The 12,829-nt window shown below is 33.8% G+C and overlaps 1 protein-coding gene across 2 annotated transcripts in view; it reads right to left on the reverse strand.

Moving 5' to 3' along the window:
• Positions 1-804: 804 nt before the first annotated feature.
• LOC118276112 (probable G-protein coupled receptor 158) overlaps positions 805-12,829 on the reverse strand; it is a 138,697-nt gene continuing 126,672 nt past the window's right edge. For both annotated transcript variants that reach the window (XM_050698643.1, XM_050698642.1), the window contains exons 11-12: positions 10,903-11,046; positions 805-10,396 (exon numbers count right to left, since the gene is read on the reverse strand). In XM_050698643.1, coding sequence (XP_050554600.1) covers positions 9,779-10,396; positions 10,903-11,046 — 762 coding nt within the window. In that variant the 3' untranslated portion in view covers positions 805-9,778. The remainder of the gene's footprint in view (positions 10,397-10,902; positions 11,047-12,829) is intronic.

The raw sequence follows: 12,829 nt of genomic DNA on the forward strand, positions 1-12,829 counted from the left end.
ACATATCAAAGCATTGTATTCCTTCCTTTGGACTAGTTACTCTCCTCATATATTTCGTTCTTACGTCAAACGAGTACCAATTTGAATAGAACGTGCTTCAGATTTTTATGTGCAACTATAAAATTGGCTATTGTGGCGTTTGCTTTTTGCTAGTTTGCTGGAAAGGTCATAGAATTTTTGAGCACGTGCACGAAATGCTGAGTTGGAAATTGATTTTGTATTGTTTGTTTGGGTAGAATAGTTTTATAAGTAATTTAACTATTATATTGAAATCGTTATTAGTTCAATAGACTTTTACTCTATCTGAAATTTGTTTTTACCAACTACTTTTAAGTGTGGGAGAGCCATGCTTCGGCTCGAACGGAGTGATATCACGGTCTCACAGATAACTGACGTAAAACAACGCTTGCATTGTGTGAGTGCGGTTACCGAAGGGCCCTTCCCAATCTTCACAATCCCCAATTCCCCAACAACCCTTAAATTCCTAACCCTCAAAAAGCTGGCAACGCACTTGTAACGCCTCTGGTGTTTCGGGTGTCCATGGGCGGCGGCAATTGCTTACCTTCAGGTGATCAGTCTACTCGTTTACAGGCTTACACAATAAAAAAAAACCACTTATAACCTAACGTGAGGGAGAACAACTAAATTAACACCTTACACACACTTGTACTGTTAAATGTCACACACATGTTGGTAAAAAACAATATGTCGTTAAATGTCACCTATGGCTTAAGGGTTCCTTCAAATTTGGTGAAAACTGATATGATTTCATATTTAACAATTTAGAAATAAAACAAAACAAGATAATTTCTTCAACTCGTTTATTTAGATAGTCAACACATCCTTCTATGACCGACGACATAGTTCCTTTACATTACAGCAACGCAGTAACTCAATCACAATGCCTTACCTTACTTCAATTATTATATTATTATTGCAAATAACAAGACTGTAGTTTTAATTCGTTATCGTGACACCAGTCAAGTGATAATACTGATAGAATAATAAAATACACACCTATAATAATCAATATTTTTTTTGCGTCGATAAGTCTGCGTTTGGCCACCCGCTTTCAGCCACAACGGCGAAGCGAAATATATCTGTACTAATTTTTAAAGCTGAAGAGTTTGTTTGTTTTAACGCGCAAATCTGTGAAACTACCGGTTCCAATAGAGAAATTATTTGTGTTGAATAAAGCACTCTATCTAGGAAAGCTATTAAGATTATAAAACATCACGCTACGACCCATAGAAGCTGAGCAGAGCTGGTCAGAGTAATTATCTTAGTTAGATAAAATACCATAAATTCGTACCTGATAGAGATATAACTTTATTATTTCAATCTACCAAAACCAATAAGCAAAACAGAACAATTTCACATAACGAAAGACACAAAACAAATAACGTCTAGACTCAACAACACGGACTAACGATAGGTACACATTTACTTCACGTCTGTGTTCTACATAGGGACGATGTTTCTCTTAAACCTTTCCCGATCTTTCCTTATTCTTTCTCAAATCCGTATATCAAGTACAAATGATCGAGCTGACAGATAGCACCCGATTACTCGTAAGACGCGCCCAACCCTCTCACTGCCACTACGTGATCTAATTTACCAATTCTATATTATTGATTGGTTCACGAGTCACGCTCGGCAGTGACAGGTAGCTGTCACACACGCGCCCCAGGGACACAGGTAATGAGTTGACAGTCCTCTATATAAATAGGAATAACAAACATTTGTCAACGTGACACTTTGTTGATTGACAGCTATGTGTGACACGGTTTTTTCGCGTAACGAGCATGTCTACAAGGTGGGTATATTCGGGTTCTTTGCCTCGATTTTTTTGGTGAGTCGTCTAAGGGTTTAATATTTTCTTATCTTTTAATAAACGTTGCCCCGCATTAGTATTTTCTCCGGTGTCGTGGGTGCGTTTACAAACATACAATTCCCCTGTATGCACGTGTCACCCAGACCCGAAACAACAAGTTGTGGTGTGCTTGAATCGAATCCATTACACGTTGCACGACTGCCTTTTCCAGCTACCGAGCCAATCAATATTGTTTCTGACTTTTATTTTTAAATTATTGATTCGAGATCTTTTGAATACCAAGGATGATAGGAGACATTTAAAGTAATAGGATAAAAATATGAAAGTAGTACCAAAGTAATATTTTACGCGGATTTGTTTGTGGAAGGCCTAAGGATATAAAAATAAACGTTTTAATTTTGGCAGTAAGCCTTCACTCTAAAGCTCCTTCACTTAAGGAAGGTTCATGCCTTATGGCACTGCCCGGATTAAATGGTTTAGGATAGTCCGCAGATGGATGGCAGGTATAAACAAGGTATATTTCTATTTTCTGTAAACACGACGAATATTCGTTCTTATTCTTTCATCTTTCAAGATTTGTACTATTTTCGTCTTTGTAAATACCATTTTAGGATAGTTATATTTAAGTTGTGGCCTCGTGATAAAGCATTGTCTAGACTGGAAATGTCTTGAGACTTATATTTCTATCACTGAAAATTCCTTTGAACAAACAACCACCAATTAATTTAATTGTCGAAGTTATTTTGCTTGTCTTTCTAAACGCCTTGATGAAGTTCCAACTCGAAATCTAGCTAAAACCTATCTAGATACACTGTAATCCATCAATCAAGACCTGAGAGCTTCCAGTAAACCAATTAATTCCAGAACTAATTACCGTGTAAATGTCTGTTTGCGTTCCACGTACGATAAATACGGTGTAACAGGTGCAGTACCTATCGGACGAAAACTTCGCTTTAAGCGGACTTTGTAAACCCTTGTGGGCATCAAGATGAAATGTAAACACGGAGATGGGTCGTTGATTTCGATAGGCAGTGAAAGATTTATTTTTTTAAGGCTTAGGACTAACGTGCGGGTGAAATCAAATTATTATTTTAATTTGACTGGCTACTGTCAGTACTGGTGAATTTGTTGGCCTAAACCTTTTGGTCACTCGAGCCGAAGTTATTTTGATATTTGTTTCTCGAGCGTGAATTTATGAAATATTTTAGCGTTTGTACTGATTTTATCTGAGAGTTATTGTTAGTAAGTTGTATATTACGTCCCTTTTGAACCTCCGATATAAAAATAGAGATATTGTAATTTGAACCCGTGTGTTCTTGTCTGGTGTTCAGCATGTTTCTATAGATTGAAGGCCATATTCCATAGTATTTCCTACTTTCAAATATTTTTAAACCAAAAATATGTATTCTCCATTGTACAAGTCGTTTCACTAAAACTGACCTACATACATTTAGGCTAGGTAAGTAGAGGCTATGGAAACTTCCTAGTTTCCTGCAAAGTTGGCTGCCTCGACTGGTTCATGTTGCAGTGACCAGGTGCAAGAGAATCTATATCAACGTGTCACAACGCGTTCCCAAGATGAATCGCTGCAAACCACTTGGTAATAGGGGTGGTAGGATGATAGTTGGAGTTTAAAAATTGATATAAAGTCTATGAATCAAAATTAGACGTTTGCTAAAATTGACTTTTTATTAAGATATTGATTATACAGACTAGTACTTCTTGTTGGGTGATTAGGGTATATTTTGCAGATAATTACGTTTCTTTGGTACAAATCTATTGGTGTCCACAGGGTGCCAAACAATCAAACATACTTAAAATACGTAGTTTTTTATCGAGGGTGGTTGGTGTAGTTGGTTGTTTAATTTAATTCTTTCATCCATAATCATTTCCAAACTCCACGCTACAACTGAGTAATTTCCGAAAAACCGAAAAAAGGTCGGGCGCATATTGCTACGATCTTTTCGGTTTTACTTTTTAAAGTCTAAATAAATGGAACAAATAACAACTTTGAAGCAAAATGAAAGCTATCACGTGGCATCCCTACCAGAGCATGACTGAGATTTAAAAAGTCGAGGTTTTCTGTCAGAGCCAGCGGGCGGGAAGTTATGTCTTTAGTTAAACTGTCCACTTGTGTTCCTTCTTTATATTTCTTTGCAAAATGGAATGTTTAGATTTGTGTTCTCATGTCCTTCTTACTCGCAGTAAACGGCTCATCTTCTGCGAGAACTTTTAAAACAAATGTACTTTTGAATAGTTCCTTAGTAAAGCGATATAAAAGACTATGAAAATATTTATTTTATGTGGTTTCTTTTTATGGTTTGTCTCTAGACTTAAAACAAGTTTGTTCAAGGAAGTTAGTAATAATTTCAGGTAGATATTGGTTTATTTTATATGATGTTTTATGAGTTATTTATTTTTGGTTAATAAAATAGTAAAATATACTGTTATTATTTTGTACCCAAGAATTGTATTGTTAACCTGATTGGAAGAGAGTTTCTTGCTCGTTCTTCTCCATAGAAATCTACATTTTGGAAATAATAATTTTATCTTAACTTGAGGACTGGCCAACAGATTTTTTTAATATTGTAATAATTGCTTCGACGTTCAAAAGGTCTCGGTATTTTTGAAATAAATAATTTAGACTTTGACTTTGACTTTGATATAGTTTCCGCTCATATTATTAAAATGACAATAAAATGTATAAACGGTTTAGTAAAAAATAGACATAATAATATAATTAATTAATTTTATTTTATTAACTTCATGACCAGTTCACGATAACCAATTAAACTATACACAATATATTTAAAAGCTTTGCAATAATTTATTTACAATATTTACATTATTAATAATTATTATTTATTATTAAAATGGAATGTCTGGTAAAATAACCACTTAGTGGCATAAATTGCAATAGTATCTATATTTTTTAGTTTATTATTAAAATCCTATTTGATTTATTACAGATATCGATTGTATGTGCTGATTAGATAGTAAATAACGTGGCTATTTTTTTTAAATGGTTATATAAAGTGTTTAAATGAATAAAAAAATAATAAAAAGTTAAGTTTCCTTTTACATAAATATTTTTTAATCACAATGATTTTGGATATTTGTCCGTCAATCACGCTGAAACTACTAAACTGATTTTTATGAAATTTGTTATACAGACAAGGAATGAGCTGACTTAGGTAATATGATACTTTTTATCCCACGAGAACGCGGGCGAAGCCGATGGCAGTGGCTAGTATTGAAATAATTTCATTGTGTCTCGTAATATAACATTTCTAAAAACAGATAAAATTAGCCACAATTATCGTGGAATGATAAAATAAAAATATTATTTATAGATAGGAAGACATGAATAGTGCTTATATTTTATTTACAGTTTTCAGAGTTAAAATGTCTATCTTCAGAATCGTGTTTAAATGCATTATTTTTAATAATATTCAGTAATATGTTATTCTCTACGGATAAGTGTTAAAAATCCATTTTATGTCTATTTTAAAACAAATGTAGCACGCATTTATTAAAAACTATTTTTCAATTTTATTATTAAAAACTTTAATAGTAGGATTTTTTCGAACAGATCGAACCAGCACATCAAGTTCTCCTGAAATGTCATATTGCTTTATTCCATTTTCGTTTCTATAACTTTGAGATAAAGTTGGAAATCCTGTAACAAAAGTTGTGGTAACTTGATGTGCTGTTGACTGCACTTCGATCGGTAATAGTCTTATATCTAAGTACCAGTTAATACTAAAATTAAATTAAATACTTGTTTGAATATCATACTTATCACCATTTTAGTGTAAATGGCACATTGTTTCTATATGTACAATCAAAACGTAGATATACATATGTCTCTATACTTGCTTAGATATTTACAAAAAATACATTCACTAGTTGTCTTTCATCGTGGCTCGAATATTTACATTTTAAAAAATGAGAGTTACAATTTTATCATACCATTTCAAACCTTATTTAACACGGGATAAGAATTAAAATTTAGTAAAAAGTAATTATGATGAATAAATTTAAATTGTGTACTATTTTCAAATGTTTTTTTTTTCGTAATGTACTATAAAATTGTAACTCTCATATATGTCTTATATTTTATTGTTATATCTAATACAACATTAAATATTATTTGACGTTAAAGCGTTTTATTGAGCGCTAATTGCAAACAAAGTATCTATAATACGTTTATTTAAATAGCTTGTACTGCTTAAAACTAATATCTTTGGTACATGGTGAAAATATACATTTTCGAATAATATAAAAATTATACTCAAATTGTACAAAATAAAGTATAATATAATAAATGCTAGATTTTCTTTTAAAACTACAAAATAATTATGATCATTTTTCATTCACATCAAACAAAAACATAACTAATATAATATTTTTTTAAAACATAAAGATATCAACAAGGTTGTCTAAAATGCCGCTCTATAATAGTCCTATTGAAAATGTGCTCCAGTATACTCAATCGAGATGTAAGGCAGCATTTTAGTGGCGCTGTTAACATGCCCGTTAGGGCGCCCACAGACATAGGTATTCAATTCAGAGCGAAATTTTATTCAGCCATTTAAAAACAGTTAGCAAAATGAATGCTTATTTTTATTAACTTACGAAATTTATTGCTTTTTCTATCTCTTTGTCGTGAAAAACAAACAACTTAATGACAATTTAAATTCACACTTTTCGAATAAAAACATAATATGTATTAACATTTATAAACTATAGTAACAATTTAAACGAAAAAATTTGAAATAGAATTTATAATATGAAACATATTTCAATAATGTCAAACATACTTTCTAAACACTTTATTATCAATTTAAAATAAAATATTGCTAAACTTTAACAAATAAAATCAACGTGTCATCCATTCATAACACACTATATATTTTCTACATTTAAAATTATTTATGGCTATTAATATCTTTGGTATTTTATTTTCAACACATTCATACTCATATTTTGCTTTTTCGTATAAAGTATTCTAAACAACAACATAACAACACAATTCGATCCATACTATCAAACAAATAATTCTCATGTCAAAATAACGACTACTATAAGGGTGCTTTGCTACCAGAGACGTACTATGTAGTTATGCTACGAAGATATAATAGCTAAGCTGTGAAACTACATAGTTTCACAGCTTAGCTATTACATGTGACCATTTCCACTGATACTAAGCTATGTAGATGCACAAGGAAGATGCTTAGCTCGAGTATACAATGTCTCGATAGTAGGGTAGGAAAGCCATCCATAGCACGCATCTTTCCATATAAAAACTATGTGTACCAATGAATAGGATTGGTGGAAGCCAAACGCATCCACAGCAATGTAGCATAACACATTTCTGGTGGAAAAACACTTCTAATTTTGTGTGAAAACATGAGTTTGTGACGTCACGATATATATTTCTATTGAATAATAATTATGGCTTCTATTTCGTGGAAAGAAATTGGGTTTATTTTAAGATACAAACAGAATTGAGGAAATGTACATAGAAAATGTATTTGTAACCGATCTATTCTCATCTCATCTCTCATCTCATGAGAAATTACCTATCTGACTTGTCATCACTCACTATCTGAGTGACTTATTGCCGTACTCAGAGACATTTAATGATTGGGTACTTAAACTATTCCTTAGAAACAATTTTGTTCCGAAAACAATTGCTAAGGACTGGGTTAAGTAACCATTAAATGACTCTGAGTATGACGGTTACTCAATTTTCTTACAACAATTTTTATCTGTCTTTTGTCGAATAATAAACAAATGACATAGACACTACACACTTCATAACTTCCAAGCCAAAGTTGCAAGCATTAAAAATTCTTGCATAAGAATAATAACGACTGTGTGTTAACTTCGAAAATGTACTAAAATGAAATTATTGCTGGAAACTTTTGCTCGAATACTTGCACGGTGAACCGAATGCCACATTACTGGGGTAATGAGAGTTTCACTCATTCCACGGAATGTTTTGCAAGTCGTAAAAGTATGAAGTTGTGTTCTAAGAAGACCAATGACTTTCGAATTAGTTGTGTTATTATTATTTTTTACCTAATAAAACAAAATTTAAGGACTTTCTTAGCTTTAAAGAAACCAGTAGAAAAATCTTGATTCAAACTTCTATTGCATTGGATATTTGTGCTGCTATCAAGCAACTCCCAATCTGCCAATCTTATACATACGATTCTCAATTATATCGTTATTATGTAATAAAGTCTAAAATAAATTGTCTTTTAGGGTATTTTGATGTGCGACCCGTACTTTATTTATTGCCGTTTCTAATACACATGACAAACAAAAATGAACTTAATCGTCCAAGCATACACCAACATTTTAAAATTATTATTCCATTACAACATTATCAGAACAATACACGTACACAGAAGTACTTTGATATGCATTTTGGAAACTTTCAATAAACAAACATACATATTACTAAGAATCACAGTAAGGACTAGCTTTAACGATATATTACTAACAGTCTGGATGTACCAAAGATTATGATAATAAAAATGAGGAGACATGCCATATAAACCCGTAACTTACAAAATGCTTCTATTACATATTAAGGAAATTTCAAAACATTGCCTAACCATCAACACTAACTGAACACAAAGTTTCGTGGCCATCTCAAACCTCAATCACTCAAATAAAAAATTGTTCCTAAAAAACCTGGTAATTACACTGGCACTTATGTAAAGAGCTCTTGGACCATCAACATCAACAACCGAACGTCTCGTGAGTTCCAATTTGCTATTCATCAGCGTGGAATAATACCAATACGTATTCGATATTAGTTTATCATTACTACCAAAGACGATTATTAACTCAGTAATAGTGCTACAGCTTAGGTATTGAATTCTAGATTATAATTCCCATTAGCTGGGAAGATACAGTCAAGTAATCAAGTTTAGTATTAGACTAATAGACGTTGCATCGACTATCCATAATTGTCTACTTGTAGTAATATTCTGAATGTCTGATACAAATTACTGAAATGTGACGTGAAATCTTTGTACCTCCGCCGTGATTAAATCAAATATTAAATGCATTGCATCCAATCCACAAACCTACCTCTGATTTGATACGTACATAAGATCAAATCATGAGACGAAAAATATATATGAGCGATTAAAACCACGTACTTATACTGTGGATAAAGCATATTGCAAAAAAATACAAAACAAAACAACATACTATGTAGCTTCCACTCATTGAATGAACAGTCAAAACAATGAAGATTTGATCGAAAGTTACCATCTATGTTGTATCTTAATGCCAATCACATAAATTGTTGTTCTTTTATCGCGAACGCTTCAAGACTTTTATTTACAATCCACAGTCACGAAACACTGGAATCGCTGCAATCCAAGAATGCAGGCAGAAGGGAAATCTTTATTTTCATCGGCATTTGTATCAACAATGATGACAATTCGCTTTTAGTTCCATTTGTGACTAGCTTCAGATATCGATGAAATTGAAATTGAATTGTTTAAACTGAAATCTGAGTTTGGGCTGTTAAAATAATTGAATATTGATAATCTCTATAATATTTCGAGCAAAGCTTCTATCGATTACTCGGTAACACGATTGTGATTTCCCTTCACTTCAAGTATTATAACAGTGTTGAAATCCAATATTGTAACTCACGAGGTACGGAGTACAGAGTAGGTTAGTTTCTAGCGTAATCCCATTGAAACGCTGCGGTAAATCTACGAGAACATTCTACGCAAAAGCATTTTCAGGTGAACGCGCTTGTTTATTTAACAGCTTATTACAAAGGGTTATGGCAACGTGATTTTAGCAGAATAATCTTTAGTGCGTACGTAATAAAGATACTTTTAAACTGTATGCCAATCTTTGGTACATCCACACCTACCCTAACGAAATCATAAGTACAGTCTTTATTTAGACAGTGACCTCTTCAGTAAAGCGACTCTTATCATCTAAGTTAATAACTATAGCGTGAGTCCTCGCGTGTCCTGATCTAACACCTTTAACAGTGTCAGTACTACTTGGACTTGACTTTAGTTCACTTGATTTCTCACTCTTATTATTGTAACCGTTACGACTTACTTCTGGCGGTCGGATATCACTACAATTAGCTTCACCAGATATTTTGAACACTCCATTCTGTTTGTCTTCCTTTGGTTCCTCGTTGAGGTCTGTGCGTTTTTTAGGAGAATCAGTCGTGACGTCGGTCTGGCTTTGTTCTGCGTTGCTGTTCTCTGCGCTTTTTGTTGGACTGAACGTCTTGTGCTTATAGGCTGGAGGTGCCTCGAAGGGCAGGTCCCTACCACTACTTGAGGATTCTTCTGCTGGAGTAACAGTGCACATTAACCTATCCGCTACTGCACTGAAGACTGTATTCAGTTTCAAAGGCGCTGAGTGGTCGGATGGGGGAGGTTTTCTATCATAAACTGCTGCAGCGTCCTGCATGGCTCCTATCCTCCGTGAGATAACTGCTCCAGCACCACATCGCTCACGAAGTTTCTCTAACTGGTTACATATTTTTCTGAACTCCTCCTTTTGGGTAGAGATATACAAATAAGTAAATTGCTTTTAAACGAAGCTAATGTAATTACGTTTAATACAGTGATACACAATCTTATACAAAAACATATTCTTTTTGCAAATGAGTTAAAATACTTGATTTCTAGTCCGAATTCAGGCTGAAATTCCAGACATTTTCGATGTAATGGCCCGGCTAAATTAATTAAGTTCTCGTCTCACCTGTCTGGCGTATTTTAGAAATATAAAAGCAATTTGATACTAGTACGGTGTGAATTACCTAAAACTTTGTAGAACAATTTTAGGTGAATGAAGTAATTGGATCTTACGTTCAATGTTATCTGATAGTTTTATCTAATTACGATCATTATTTTGAGATTTTGTTTCTGCATTTTCTATCTTTTACTCTAAGTAGTAATTGAAACACGCTTCATTAATCTAAATAAAACAACATTTGCCATCCATTGCTGCCCATTACCCTTATAATCACGAACTACTTCAAACAAAAGCAGTATTCTCACCTCGAGTTCCCTCTCAGTCATATTATCACAGAACCTGGCACTGCGGTTGGTGGTCATGGTGTACGTGGACTCTGCCGGCCTCGACCTGAACTTGCCAGTCTTCTCTCGCTCGTCCTTCCCATGGCCTTTGTACACCATGTAGGCCTGAAGCAAAATGTTTAGATTATATACTTGTTGTGATTACCTGGTAGCATGACAGTTAGACATTGATGGTGTATATTTAGGGGATTATAATTATAGGTAGTTGGGCTTCCATTACTATTAATGTTTCTGGGGAATATAGTTAAAAAGCCCACCGACTTTAACATAACAAGTTTATTAGGTTGTTTTAAATACCTAAATGACCAGTGGTCATGTGTAAATATGTTTAAGTTCTGATTTTAAAATCTGCCAGACAAACTAGAATTTATCAGAAATCAGCTCCCAATAATACTTTACTTAACTCGAGAACTTAACCATTGTTTGGCATTCACACTTGCAAAATCAGACCATAATCCAATTTCATGCTATCTGTTATTTCATGTTTGCATTAACTTTGCCCTAATAAAAAAACCATAAACATTTACCCTCTCAGCTTCTATCAACAGGCTCAGAATGTATTGCTCTTAGTAAATATTTATGTTTGTACATAAGGAAAACAATCCGTGTAATGTTGGACATAAACTCATTGTAACGGTCCTTCAACGAATCATTCCGTACTGAAGGACTATACAAATCCTAGTGTGGATATCGTTAAGAGATCTTGTGAACAGTTATATGGGGGTATGAATGAAAATGTACCGAAAAAGTAGAATTTTAGGTAGGTACTGGTACTGATAAAGTAGCCAAGGGCTCATCATCATCAGACTGTGTCTTGTATCATTATAAGTGTGGAAGAGCCAAGTTTTGGCACGAATGGTCCGGCTTGAGCGGACTGATACCATGGCCTCATAGAAATCCGACGTAAAACAACGTATGCGTTGTATTTCGTTATGTGTGCGGTGTTACCAGAAGCCTATTTTACCCCCCTTGCCAATCCACGATTATCCAAAGTTTTACACAAATCCATTCATAATTTTCTAATTACTATGAATTGTAACAGTAAAACACAAATTTTATGATGTAGTCAAAGAAGACTATTAGTTCAGCAGTGGCTCACGAGCTTTTGATACTCGTAATATATAATTTTGTGAATCACGATAACATCAAAATTTTATCACATCCCTTAGCAAAGGGCTAGAAGGAAAACACAATAAACAATATGACAACATTTCTTTCTTAGCCTCAAGATAAAACAGCATCAAATAATATCACATAACGAGTTTAGGGTGGTCGCACTTGCCAACCACTTTGGGATCGCGGCCAAATTAACAGTAATAACCAGTGCAACGGCTTACTTACTGCTTACCCACTAAATGGACAACTGCTTATAGTGGGTATATTGTAAACTTTGTGTAGGAAATGGAACCGTTTAGGTTGATGAGCTCTTTATACAAAATGTGTCGAAAATACAGATATTCATAGAACTATGTAGGTTTAAGTATAGTATGAAGTTTAAATGTGGAAGAGCCATGTTTCGGCACAAATGGGACGGCACGACCGGAGTGATACCACGGCCTCACAGAAAACCAACGTGAAAAAATGCTTGTGTTGTGAAAAGGCCGGCAACGCACTTGTAACGCCTCTTGTATTTTGGGTGTCCATGGGCGGTGGCGATTGCTTACTATCAGGTGAACCGTCTGCTCGTTTTTCGGCCATAACAAAAATACAAATTCACACACTAGAAACTGCGATGTACCTAAAAGATATTAGGGAATTCAAATTAAAGTATTTTATAATTTGATTTTTTACAGCCATGAAGACCCAAATTACTAGACAGGAATGATTCTCGTCAACATTAAATAACAAACATTTCGAACGAAATAACAACTACTACAAGAAAATATAA

Source organism: Spodoptera frugiperda, chromosome 15 (genome assembly GCF_023101765.2).
Source record: "Spodoptera frugiperda isolate SF20-4 chromosome 15, AGI-APGP_CSIRO_Sfru_2.0, whole genome shotgun sequence".
Taxonomy (NCBI): Eukaryota; Metazoa; Arthropoda; class Insecta; order Lepidoptera; family Noctuidae; genus Spodoptera; species Spodoptera frugiperda.